The sequence below is a fragment of the Phalaenopsis equestris genome, unplaced genomic scaffold (assembly GCF_001263595.1).
Source record: "Phalaenopsis equestris unplaced genomic scaffold, ASM126359v1 Scaffold000428, whole genome shotgun sequence".
Classification (NCBI taxonomy): domain Eukaryota; kingdom Viridiplantae; phylum Streptophyta; class Magnoliopsida; order Asparagales; family Orchidaceae; genus Phalaenopsis; species Phalaenopsis equestris.
Genome location: NW_018164869.1, coordinates 2,325,902 through 2,340,333, shown reverse-complemented (window position 1 = coordinate 2,340,333; position 14,432 = coordinate 2,325,902). Strand labels below are relative to the sequence as shown.

General features: G+C 39.1%; 1 protein-coding gene across 1 annotated transcript; it reads right to left on the bottom strand.

Moving 5' to 3' along the window:
• Positions 1-2,850: 2,850 nt before the first annotated feature.
• On the bottom strand, positions 2,851-9,444 carry LOC110027439 (leucine-rich repeat receptor-like serine/threonine-protein kinase BAM3). Its single transcript, XM_020728883.1, has 2 exons — positions 5,216-9,444; positions 2,851-3,544 (listed from the first exon to the last, which is right to left on the bottom strand). The coding sequence occupies exons 1-2, from the start codon at positions 7,827-7,829 to the stop codon at positions 3,111-3,113; spliced, it is 3,048 nt and encodes a 1,015-aa protein (XP_020584542.1). The 5' UTR covers positions 7,830-9,444; the 3' UTR covers positions 2,851-3,110.
• Positions 9,445-14,432: the final 4,988 nt, after the last annotated feature.

Sequence of the window (14,432 nt, the reverse complement as noted above, 5' to 3'; positions counted from 1 at the left end):
AAGGAGTAATTATAAGTAATTTTTTTTTTTTAAACTTTTTTAGCATATGTTTACTTTTTTATATTAAAACTTTTAAAAAAAAAGCTATCAATGGGACTTTCAAATTTGAATGAATATGATTCAACAAATTTTTTAAATTATTATTTTATATCTTCACTAATTTTTTTTTTCTAGCTGCACCACTAAAATTAGAGTGGATTTTTTTTTTGGTAGTTGCAGAGCAAAGTATATAAGTTGCCTATCTCTTCTATCCTGTTGTCTTCATTTTCACCTAATTTTCTTCGTCTCTTTCTTCACCGCCATTCTTATTCTATTTGAAGGGACATATGTTGAAGGTTGAAAGTGATGATTGCTAATGTTGGAGCTTAGTCAAGTACATTGAACTTCTTTATCATTCAACCAATCAATGATTTTAAAGTTATCTTAGGGCTAAAATTGTAGCATCAAGTAAAAGCATTCCTAATGTCCTTCGCCAATAGCATGTGAAATATGGAAGGAAATCAATCATGCATAGTACCAATAACAAGAAGCAACAAGCAAGAAGTTAAGTTTTTATACATTAACCATCCAATTTAAGAAAGGCATCCAATGAGATGAAGAAAGATACTTATCTATTATTCATGACTTAGATGATGAAGAATCAAAGACCAAAGAAGACATGATAAGGGAAGTTGTGGTGTGACTTGAGGAATTTAAAGATGTTTCACATATAGAGTTACCGAAGCAACTACTACGTAGAAATGAGATAGACCATCACATTGAGCTGAAGCTTGAGACTAAGTTGCCAGCCATGGAAGTGTACCATTTGACATCCCTTTCCCTTACAACTAATTATGAGGGAAAAAACCTCGTATCCATCAAGTTTTTGATGGCTTGGAGTAAACAAGGGAGTTGGCTCGAGCCACACTATATAAGACTGTAAGAAGGATGAAGAAGTGGGTCGACAAGAAAAGGAGACAGTTTAAAGAAGGAGATCTAACTGCAATAATTCAAAAGACTTCTAAATGTACATACGGGATTAATATGAAGATATGAAGGGTATTTTGAAGTGATAAAGAAAGTAAAAAGTATCCTACAAACTCAACCTCCTACCAAAACTGAGAATACTTTTGGTCTTAAAGCTATATCATAAAAAAAAACCCCATCAAGAGGAGTTTCTGAAAAAGCAACAATAATCATAATCAATTCATTTGATAAACATGTGGACGAAATACAAGTTGATCCACTAACAAAAGATACCAAATTATAAGCAGTACCTCATCAATCTAAAAGACTACCTGACAGTGAAGCCAGCTGGGAACATGAAGCCACATTATGAAGTTTAAAGAAAAGAACATCAAGAAGAAAGCACAATAAGGGCATTGCGAGTTTAGGTGGTGCAGAGTGTCACACGCCGCCATCTCAAGTGAGGTTAATCATGTCTCTTCAACCATGGGAAAGAAGATTCTAGAGAAGAACTTAAAGAATATCAACTTAAGAGAGTCTAGAAGGTTCCGCCATATTCTAGAGAGCATTGGGAGAGGAAAGCTTCAAGAGAAACTAGAGTGGTCTGGAAAGTTCTAGAAACATGTGTATAATATAGAAACATCTAGAAGTTGAAACTTTCTAATAAAATTTAAAAAGTTCTCTGGGTCTTGAAGGAGGACTATTAATAGAGGTCCCTCCCCCTCATTTGGAATAACCCAAAGTTCCAAAGTAATTATGTTAATAAACATTCATCCCTTGGTGAAGTGTTCTCTGATTTCAATAATCTCTTTTTATATTTTTCTAAGGTAGTTTTTATTCTTTTAAGTCCATGAGTTGTAAGGGTTAGGTTGAGCTAGCACTTCAAAAGAGTGCTAAGGCCGCACGAGTGACTTGAGAAAAAAATTTCCATGATTTATGCCTCTAAATGACTAGAACACTAAGTGACAATAATAGTTTTGATACAATACATTAAATGTTTAAAATTGTAGCAAAAGGAAGTCTTAATTATTAATTTTTTCGGCCTGAAAACAAAAAATAACAACAACTAGTGTAGTGAATGAAACAATGAAGCTAATGAGCCATTTGGACTATGCTCAATTAATACTCGATTAAATTTGTTCAAATTAGTTAATAAAAATGAAGTATTTTCTTAAAATCTTGAAGATTAAATGAATCAGACATCAAAACAGTCCAACTCATTCATTTATGTTCAGACTTATTTATTATTCAATAAGTAATATGTTAAATACTATGTTAAAAATTTGATGATAGCTTATATCATATGATAAAATTTGATTAATTAAAACTAGTTCATTTATTTAATATTAATATAATATGTAACAATATGCATTATAATTTAATACAATTTATAATTTATTTATTTCATTAAAATAATTTATTAGTACTTATACATATTATTTAATTAAAAAAATCTTAGTTTCAACTTATATATTCTATTATTTAGTTGATTTAAATTAATTAGATACTATTTCAAAATTATTCAATTGTTTTTTTTTAAGTTTATAAAATTATTTATTAATAATCTTCCATAAAAAGTCAAATAATCATTCAAATTTCTTGTTGATTTCTTAACTCATTAATTTCTCATTCATTTAATATAACTAAATCAAGTAGAAGTAAAATAGTATTTTTAAAAATTTAAATCATGTAAAATAAAAACATATACGTGTGAGCATGGCTGGAGCTTGACATGAGCATTAACCACATATAATATAATACGCTCTATGCCCCTCAATTATAGCTCTAATAGCAGAAGAAACTAGTACATACTTTAATTAAGTATGTGCGGACAATCGTGGATAAGAACGAACAGATCTATATAGTAAATTAAAAAAACTAATGAATCTCAAGTAAGTATGCCAGTCAAATCACCAAAGTACACCCTTATCCACAATCATTGAAGCAGAGACAAAGGAAAGAAAGAATTATCCCTATGATATGACATCAACAATCAAGTAGCAAATGCTGTGGCTCAAACCCACACTTCACCCTATTATATACTCACATATATCACCAACATAAGAAAATATACATAAACATACTAAAATATACATAAACATAAGAAAAAAAAATACTAACTTTGATCACCAAACATCTATAATAACCAACCAATACCTTCTCCTTCATGACAACAGATCCGGAAAGAGCTTATAACAATTACTACTCTGCATTCTGCACTGCTCTGTTTGCTGCAACTGCTTGGAACAAGAGGAGGTTGCAGGGATCATCTCTTCTGTACAAACATGGCGGCTGAACTCTGAGAGCATCTGGACAACTTCTCTCATCGTCGGCCTCTCTACGCTGTTCTCCTGGACGCATAGAATGGCGATGAAGAAGACGTGCATGGCTTCCTCTACTGGCACAGAGCCGAGCCTTGAATCCAGGATTGTGTCAACGTTCTGTTTTCCGCCATTTGTGGTCTTCTTGACCCACTGTACTATGTCGACTCCGTCGCCGAAATCTCCAACGGGGCGGCGGCCGGTGATCAGCTCTAGGAGAACTACCCCGAAGCTGTAGACGTCGCTCTTCTCGTCCACTTTCAGCGTGTAGGCATACTCTGTATTTAGGAGATGTAGATTGGTACTCAGTAAAGTCTTGTGTAATACAAATATGATGTCTTATTACAACAAATTTAGAGCAATATAAGTTTATTTACTATATATATATATATATATATATATATATATATAAAAATAAAACAAAAAGAAACAACTAAAGCCTCCAACCACTTTTAATGTGCAAAAAAAAAATTGAGTATCAACCTCCTTAAGACTCACGTCTCCAGAGAGAGATTTTAACTCCCGACCTAAGCGGTCTTACACCAATGATACCAACTAACAGACCGAGATATGCGGCGAACACACACACCCATCTTGCGCCACGTACTCAGATCAATTGGTTTGGCATCTACTTGTCAGTTGTAAGTCCTCTCTTGTTTGGGGTTCGATTCCCCCCAAGTGTAAGGTGTGGTGCTCGAATTCTTAAGCGCATAAAGGATGGTCAGGGCTCGGATAATAACCTCCATATTATTACGATATTAAGAAAAGACACTCCATGCAAAAACATGGGATGAAATGACGTGCATCAAGAATAAAATCATACATAAAATAGTACTAAAGGCAAAACTTTCTCATAAATCGATTACCTTAATTAGCAAGAGAAATCATAAACTAATAATCAACCAACTTTCATTAAAAGCAAGCTTGCACAAGAAGACAATTAATTAAACAAAATTTTACATTTTAAAACAACTTTTAAGACATTGCTTGATACCTTCATATCTAGAATCCAACATCCCTTACTGCTTTAAAGAATAAAAACTTCAGCTTTTGACCATGCCTTCAACATGGCAAGTATTTGTTTGTTGTGGGGGGGGAGGGGGATTTATTAACACATAAAACAGTGTTTTAAGCACTTTAATAAGTATGATTAATGCTAAAAATATTCGTACGATCAAAGATATAGTTTCATTGTATTAAGTAATTCATTAAGCATGGTCTCCGGAGTAATTAATCTTAATTAATCGCACAAATCTTTCTAATCCCAAGGGAAGCAAATCAAACGAGAAAAAAAATATTACATCAGAATTGTTAATGTAGAGCTACGTTCGAAATCTACTGATATGAGGGCGCATGGAGATGACAGAACAATTAAAAAAAAATGTTTTAGTGCAGGAGAATATTCTTCTTGTGTTATTCTGCATTATTCAGGTGTTATTGTGTTGGTATTCATGTCTTATTGTGTTATGAGAATATTCTCGTTGTTATAATAACACAATAAGACATGAATAACATAAAATAACACAGGAGAAATATTCTACAGTGTTATGGGGCCGGATCACAAAAAAATACGAGCGTTTTTTTGAAATCATATGTCCGCATGTCAGCAGACTCCTATGCCAAAAATTTAGATTTAATATTTTTACTGTCCTCCTCCTCCGCCTTAACAAAAAAGTCAGCGCCCTGTCACTGCTGACTCAGACTTCCACAGCATCCCTGTACGGTTTCCCGAACCGAAACAGACGGGCTGCGTCCGGTCTGTAACGGTGGGCCCCATAACTTCAACGACCGGTCCTTCTCACCCGGGTCCCACCGGTTTTATGGCGCATCGGTGGGCCCGTATATATCACAGTACCCCCATCCTTATACCGTTTTACCTAAACCGAAGGTGAAATTTGCAGTAGTAGCAGGAGAAAATCCTGACCGTCCAAGAAAATAGGAATGCGTACCTGGAGCAATGTAGCCGTAGGATCCGGCAATGGCCGACATGCACTCGGAGGCGATACCGTCCGGAAGGAACCGGGCGAGTCCGAAGTCTGCCACGTGGGCCTCAAGATGGGAGTCGAGGAGGATGTTGTTGGCTTTAACGTCGCGGTGTATGATCATGGGGCAGCAGTCGTGGTGAAGGTAACATAGACCCCTGGCGGACTCTAAGGCTATCCTGTACCGCCGGTCCCACTTAAGGAAACCCCCGCGCTTCCCGTGGAGCACCTCACCCAGGCTGCCGTTACTCATGTATTCGTACACCAACACGTTGGTGTGCGAATCCGAGCAGAAGGCCAGTAATCGGACGATGTTCCGGTGCCGGATTCTCCCCAGAGTACGAATCTCGGCGCGGAAACCGTGATCGTGACCGTTTGTTCCGAACCCCAGCAGTTTCTTAACTGCGATGGCGTCACCGGTCGGTGAGCGTCCCAGATACACCACCCCGGCTCCACCTCTCCCAATCTCGTTTCCTTCTTTCATGCTCTCCACCACTTCCGTTACCACGAAACCCACTTTCTGGAACGCGGTCATCTTCCACGGTGCGGCGGCGGCGGCGGTGGTGCGGCGGTGGGTTCGTACCTTTGAGGCGGCCGCGGCGGCGAAGAAAAGGAAGCAGATTAGGAGGCCGACGGCGAAGATGAGCTTGAAGTCAGTCGGGAAACGCCGGAGATGAGGAGATGGTGTTGGTGCTGCTGCGGAATGGATGCATGGGTTGCTGATTGCAGCGCCGCATAGGCGGGGGTTTCCGGCGAAGGCTGATGCGTTGAGGAAGGCGAGCTGGCCGGAGTCGATTAAGCGGCCGGATAGATCGTTGAAGGAGAAATCGGCGGCGGTGAGGCTGGAGATGGAACCGATGGAGCTGGGGATGGAGTCGGAGAGGTGGTTTCGGGAGAGATTTAGGTAGCTAAGCACGCTGAGGGAGGCGATTTCTAGCGGGATGCGGCCGGAGAGATTGTTTCCGCTTAGATCGAGGTAGGTCAGTAGCGCGCATTGTCCGATTTGCGAGGGTATGTCGCCGGATAGTTGGTTCCGGCTAAAATCCATTTTCTCTGCTCGTTGGAGGAGCCCGATGTTTAGTGGAATCTCACCGGAGAGTCGGTTGCTGCTGATGATTAGGGTTTCGAGAATTGATAGGTTTGAAATTGAAGCTGGAATTGGGCCGGAGAGAATATTGTTTGATAGATTCAAAACAGTCAATTGAGATTCCCTTCTTCGTTCACGATCGGGGTTTTCAGAAATCGTTCCGGAGAGGTAATTGTTGTGAAGTTCTAATAGATCGAGATGAGGAAGGTAAATTAACCCTAACGGGACGCTTCCATTGAAATAATTCTGCGCAAGTCTCACCCTCGTCAAGCTCAAGCACTCCCCTAAAGTCTCCGGCAGGGGGCCGAAGAGAAAATTCTTGAACAGAATTAGAATTTTGAGTTGGTTGGAGGGGCAGAGTTCCTCTGGTATAGTTCCGGTAAGCTTATTTGATGAAATATCCAGCACCTGGAGCTTCCCGCTGGAGCCAAGCTTCTCTGGTATCACGCCGGTGAAATTGTTCATGAACAGCTCCAGAGTCTCCAGCTCCGGCAAACCGGCGATGAACTCCGGTATCGAGCCGTGCAGCCTGTTCATGAACAGATTGAACAAACTAAGCTTAGTGAGGCGGGCGAATTCCCGAGGGATTTCACCGGTGAGCGCATTGTTTGAAAGATCGAGGTAGTCGAGCCTCGTTAGATTCCCGAGGGCCGCCGGAATCTCGCCGGACAAAGCGTTGGTGTGGAGGTAGAGCGTGTCGAGGTTGATCAAATACCCCAATTGATCAGGAATAAGGCCTTCGATCCCGCAGCTGGAGATGTCGAGGTGAACAAGATCGCCGAGCTTGCCGAGCTCGGCTGGTATCCCGCCCTCAAACGCATTGAAATAGCCCAAATAGAGATAATTCAGCTTTGTTAGGTTTCCGAGCTCGCCGGGTATTCTCCCTCGGAGATCGTTTCCGGTGAGCGAGAGCGACTCCATTGCCACCATTTTTCCGTAGCTTGAAGGAATCCTTCCATAGAAGAAGTTTCCCCCGAGATCGAGATACCGAAGCCTCTGAGAGTTGGTAACGCTGAGCGGGAGCGGCGCGGTGAAGTTATTGTCATATGCATCAAAAACCTCAAGATTCGGCATCCCAGAGTAGTCCATCTCGAGGTTGCCGGAGAATTGATTGCCGGAGATATTGAGGTATCGAAGATTCGGAAACTTGGACAGGGTGAGGAAGCCGTTCAGCTTATTTCCGGCGAGGGAGAGTTTTATGAGTGAATCAAGGCCGGCGAGCTCGACTGAACCAGAGATGTTAAGATTGGAGAGATCGATGGCTGTCACGCGGCGGCCATCGCAGCTGACACCCGCCCACGAGCATACGGAGCTGGGATTCGAAACGTTCCAGGTGTCGAATACTGAAAGCGGGGAATGAAGGGTTTTTCTAAGGGAAGCTAGGGTTTTGCCATCTTCGAGCAAAGGAGTGCAGGTGATGTAGGTGAGAAGCGAGGTGGGGAGGAGGAAGAAGACGAAGAGAGTATGAGACATTGAGTTGATTGAGCTTTTCATGAATACATTGTGAGTGGCTGGCTGGCTGGCTGCTAAGTTTATAATTAGTGAAAGGAAAAGGCGGGGAATCTCAGAAACTGAGTGGCTCTGAGAACAAAGTCTTCAACTTTGAGGAGTCTTCTCCTAGAAGAGTAAGGGATGATGCGAAGAAGAAGAAACTGGGCTCTGATTCTGACAAGATGCTGGAGAGCTCGGCATGGAGAAAAGGGGGAGCTTTTAAAGCAGGATGTAACGGGAAAAAACAAAACAGCCGTTGGGATAACAGTAATTTAAATCTTTTTTAGATTTTTGAAAGAGTATAAAGCGACCGTTCATGGATTCTTTAGCTTTATTCGATCAAGTGAGCCCGGTGGGGGTAAAAGGGGCATGGTTCGATCGCTCTATTGATCTTCTTTAGAGGTAAGGTGAGTTGGAATATATGTACAGCTGATAAATTTATATTTTAAGAATGGCAGTAAGGCGAAAGTCTGGTTTTATCTGATAAATTCAGATTTTTAATAGATTTAGTTGTGTTTCAGTGAGGTTTTGGGCTTGATTAAAGCTAGCTATATATAGAGTTGTGGCTCAGTCTATTATTTTCTTTTTGGGGCATTTACATACATAACCCGCACTTCTTGTTAAAGTCGAACGAGGAAGAGAGGAAACAGAGAATTGGTGCAGAGGAGAAGATAGAGGAAAGGGATTCAGTAATTCATTCCATTCATGAAAACTATGTGTATACAAAGAGGGTTGATATATATATTTGCGTATAACTAATAATATATTTTCTGCCAGAGACGGTTAGGATATTGGACCGTATGGAGTGAGCTAGTGGTTGAGGCGTGCGAAGAATGAGAAGAGAAACATTACCATAGAACTGAATTTGATTATGTGGGTATTACCCTCTTGTAAGCTGACGAGTCTCGATGATGAATTGAAGCTTGGAGCAAAGATGTTGGAAGCATTGCTTGTGCAATGATTTGGTGAAGATATTAGTTGTTTGATCCTGGGTGTGTAGGTAATGTTGTTGAAGATTATCGTAGTTAATGTGTTCACGAATGAAGTGGTAGTCAATTTCAATATTTTTGGTGCATGTATGAAAAACAGGGTTGTTGGCGATGACCATAGCGGATATATTGTCACAAAAGAGGGGTGTAGGATGATCCAGTTGAATACCCAATTCGACGAGTAAACGACGAAGCCATATAAGGTATGTTGTTGCAGCTGCAAATGCACAGCATTCAGCTTTTGTGGAAGAGCGAGCGATCGTGAATTGTTTCTTGACGGTCCATGAGATTGATGTTCCTTCCAAAAAGATACAAAAACCGGTAATGAGTCTGTGGTCAGATGAGTCTACAACCCAATCTACATCGGAGCAAGTTTGGAAGGTGAGGTGCACGTGTGATTCGGAGAGCGAACCTAATTGAACCTTTAAGATACCAGAGCAAGTGTTTAAGAGCCTCATAATGAGAATTTTGCAGTGTGTGCATATATTGGTAGAGAAAATTGACAGCAAAGGCTATATTCCGTCTTGTAATTGTAAGGTATTGAAGGGCCTCAATGATCTTCCTGTATTCAGTGAGATTATCAAATAATTTGTTGTTAACAACATTTTTTGGCCGGTAGAGGAGTTGCAACAGATTTGGATTCAACCATGGTAGTGTCTTGTAGGATGCACTAGATGTATTGTTGTTGAAATGGAAGCATGAATTGCGGTGTGCGATTCACTTATATGCCCAAAACTTTAGATACTCAACCCAAGTATTTGATTTGGAATGTAGTTTGCAGCTGTTGGATGATGTTATCAATAACAATAGTGTTTTCTCTTTGATTACCTTGTTGTTTACATATATTAAGATGAAGAGTTGACGTGTGGTTGTTGTAGAAATTAGCAGCTATGGATCGGCTTTATTGATATGAAAGCCCAATTTAATAAAGAAGGCATAAATAGTGGCGAACCATTGATGAGGTGACTGTTTTAGACCGTATAAGGCTTTCTTGAGCAAACACACATGATTAGGGAATTGGGGATCTTTAAAGCCTATCGTTTGTTGGATATTGATTGTGTCTTCAAGGCTTCCATGAAGAAAGACATTCATAATGTCATATTGAAGTAGTGGCCATTGTTTGTTAAAGGCGAGATTGAAGAGAGTGCAGATGGTGTTCATTTTGACTACCAGACTAAATGTCTCCAAGTAATTTACCCCAAATCACTATTTATAGCCTTAAGCTACGAGGCAAGCCTTGTACCTAGCCACTTATCCATCGGGATGAAATTTGATACGAAATGTCAATTAACATCCAAGAATCACTTGATTCAGAGGAGGGGGAACTAAGTCCCATGTAGCATGCACTTGTAAAGCATGGAATTCTTCGATCATGGTTTTTAGCCAATGGGGTAGTTTGACTGCTAGAGTGTATGAGGTGGGGTCTGATGTTTGTTGAAGGTGGTGAGAGAGATTAAGTTTCTGTATAGGTTTTGTCTGTCTGGTTTTTGAGCAGGTGAGCATAGAATGGGGGATGTGGGGCAGTGGGAGGTTGTTGTTTGCTGAAGGGGCTTGTGTTGGTTGTAGACTTGGGGAGGATGTGTTGAAGATGTGGTGTTGTGGGGGAGGTATGTAATGGGAGGGAAGGTGTAGGCAGTGTTGAATTGGCTGGAACATTGGAGATTGGTCCAAGTAGGAGAGGGTCAAGCTGTTGTTCTTGAGGAAAAGGTGGGATAGTGGAATTTTTGAATGAAAAATTGTCTTCATAAAATAAAATGTGGTGGGATAACACTATTTTGTCGGATTCATAGTTGTGGCATTAAAATCCTTTGTGGGTCGGAGAGTAACCCAAAAATACACAAAGAGTGGAGCTCGATGCAAGCTTGTGAGGTGTCATATGTTTGAGCTATGTGTAGAAACAATAACTGAACACTTTTAGATGGGAATAGGCTGGGGGTTGCTTATAAAGTCGTTCATGGGGAGAGAGAGAATTGTTATGCTTTGATGGCGTGCGATTAATTAGATAGAGGGCTATTTGGAGAGCATCTTCCCCTGAATTTGAATGGAACTGAGGCATCGTGAAGAAGCATTATAGTGATTTCAAAGATGTGACGATGCTTGTGTTCGACGACGTTGTTTTGTTTGGGCATATATGGGCACAAAAATTGGTGACAAATGCCTTTGTGTGATAAGAAGGAATGGAGGTTGGTTTTATTGTATTCCCCGTTGCCATCAAAGCAGAGAATGCAGATTGTTGTTTGAACTTGGGTTTTAATTATCTTTATGAAGCTTATGCATTTTTGAGTTGTTTCTAATTTGTGGTGCATTCAAAATAACCAACAGAGTTTGGAATGATAATCAGTGAAAACAACATAATAGTGATATCCTTGATTAAATAGAATTGGGAACAATCTCCATACATTCGAGTGAATAAGTTGAAGAGGTATATAAAAATGCAAAGATATTGCAGGAAAAATATAATTTTTGACTATTGTTACAAATAAAACTTGCACATGCCCATGAGTTTGTTTAAATTGCAAGAGAAGATTTGTTCTTTGAGATTTGGCGGAGAACTTTTGAGTGAGAATGTCCTCGCCACTTATGTCAAGTGAGAGAAATTTTTATGGTTGTAGCAAGAGCTTATGAGGCGCTTTCGAATGGGAGTTGGGTGTCATGGCATGAATTAGGTAAAGCTCTATCGAATTGTTGCCCCGAAGGATAACTCGATTTGTCAGAGAATCAACAATATGAAAACCTGTAGAATTAAATATGATATAGAGGTTATTGTCTACAGTTAATTTTTATACAAATAAGAGATTGTGAGTTAAAGAAGGGGTATACCAAATGTTAGAAGTAAAAACTTACACTCGAGTGTTGGGAGAATGTTGTCGCCATACTTTTGGATGGGTACTGACTGCCCATTGTTGACAATGACTTGTTCATTTCAGGTAGTTGGGATGACTATTTGAAGGTTGTTGAAATCTGATGTTAAATGTCTTGTTGCGTCAGTGTCGAGAACCCACGACATAGGTGAGGCTTGCAATGCTCGATTGGATGGTATATGATCAAGGTTTGAATGATGCCAACATGCGGCGGCAGAGTGACCCGTATTATGGCAGATTTGACAGATCGTCCACATTTAGTTTATGAATTTGGTTGTTGACTCCTACATCTACTACGAGAAGCAATCCAGTTGCGATTACATGTGGCTACAAGAGACAAGTGAGGGTTGACTGTTGGTTCGGCCTTGAGATTGTCTTTCATTTAGCTAATCTCTTCACTACATAGTAGGAAGTAAAAGTTGTCAAGATACATATGTTGTAATTGAGTCTGAATGGCAATTTTGAATGACTGATTTTGCGTTGATAGTCCATTAAGTGTGTAGAGAATTACGTCCGCGTTATCGAGATGGCCATTGACGACTGAAATTTTGTTAGACACTATTTTAATTTTGGTTAGGTATTGTGCCATGGTTTGGTTGCTCGTTGTTATAGTGTGGAGCTCATTTTGAGCTGAATTAGTCTGGATTGGTTGGTAGGTTGGAAATTGTCAGCCAAACTTTGGCTGTGGTTTGTAGATTGAGAATGTATAGTAAGATCGCTAGTGAGATGATCAATTAGAGAGCCATCGTTAGGTTTTGGTTCACCAGAATCCACATACTATAGTGAGGGGTTGGAGTAGTGTCTTCGGAAGTGAGAAATTTAAGTGTGCAAGGGTTGCTACCATCCATGAATCCGAGAAATCTATTGGCAGAGAATATTTTGACAACTTGAGCTTTCCACAGAGGATATTTGTCGGAGAAGAGTTGAGTGTGAGTAATATTCTTCATATTACTCATGAGAAATTTGAGATTAGAAGAAATATCGAGAATGTTGCTTGCTTGTCCGTCATTGATTGAAAAATTGTCGTGGATTTCTAATGTTTGTGAGGAGGCCATTGTTGGCACAGTAGTATTCAAAGTAGAGGGGGAAGGATCGAAGCTTGTTAGAGTAATGAAGGCTCTGATATCATAAAGCCGAATGAGAAAGACAGGAAGCAGAGAATTAGTGCAGAGGAGAAATATAGAGGAGAGGGATTCAGTGATTCATTCCATTCATGAAAACTATGTGTATGCAGAGAGGGCTGCTATATATATATGTGAATAACTAATAATATATTCCCTGTCAGGGACGGTTAGGATGTCGGACCGTATGGAGGTAGGTAGTGGTCCATACGTGCGAAGAATGAGAAGAGAAACATTACCATAAAAGTTAATTTGATTATGTGAATATTAACTGTGTTTATATTTTTAAACCCTAGATTTTGTTTTTTTTTTTACATTGATACCATCCAATTTATTCATATCACATAAAAAAATATCACTATTTTAACTTTTAAAATGTGAAACACACATTTTTATGCATAGATAATGTGACATATATGTAAAAAATAAAGTTTAGGTGTCAGATATGGAAGTACGTAAGACATGAGTGATTGTATGTAAATCTTCCTTTTTTTGATTGATATATGAGGTTCTTTACATTGAAATTTTATTTAGTGTTATGTTTGGTCCTTATCAGAATTTAAAATGGCAAATACTATAATTTATATGATTTGAAAGATAAATATACTATCAAATTTTATGGAGTATAATGTTGGAGACATAAGATAAAATAAATTTTCTTTTTGTGAAAACTACTATGGGGTGGAACTTCTTCTTATTACATTTGTAGCAATATTTCTCTCAAGGAAATTAAAGGAGGAGAAGAAAATTTCTCTCATAAACTATTCAAGAACAAAAGTAATGGATCTTCTTAAACCCTTGTCATCACACTTTGAAGAAGAAGAGCTCTATCCCTACACACTTAATTGTTCTTATTGCCAATTGAGAAGGTCATCAAAACATTACTTTAACTCTTCTTGAATCACAAGAACCTTAATAAAACTAGAAAGACGGAGAATAAAGATGTATTGGATGAGGGAAGAATACTAGAAGATGTTAGCTTCAAGAGCACAATACTCAATTTGTAAGATAATAAACATATGTCTGGAAGCAGTAAGGTCTATATTAAGTGATTTTTAGCATTTGGAGCTTGGATGGTATTTGATGGAAGTGAATGGATTTGTTGGATATGGAAGAAAGTCAATGGTAAGCTTAGGAACTTCAAATCAATATTAATTGAAGCTTAGAAATATATTTAAGGGTATGTTTTTGTCCTTAGAGTTGGAGCACAAGTTGACGTCATTCTCCTCATTCATTTCATTAATAGGATACTACAAGTTACTATCAAATTCATCATATAATAAATAAAAGTAATACTTTTCTTTATCTCTTAAACTTCAATATATCATTGTCGGCACTATTTTTGGTGTGGGGTTTGCCCGTAAGAAGCTGTCGGCCATCGGAATTGAAATCCCGTTGCCTGCTTCGGAAGGACGTTTCAAAAAATTTAGTTTTGAAAAAGATGAAGTCAAACTGACCCCATAATTTTCCTAGTTTAGATGAAAGAGCGCTTTATCTTAAATCATGTATCTATCCCGAAGGATGAACGCAAGAATTGAGAGTGAGGCTCGATCAAATAAACTAAAGAAAGTTATGACATCCGTTTGGTCTGCGAAACCAATGTATTGGCCGACAAGTTCCCCTATTTAATATAAG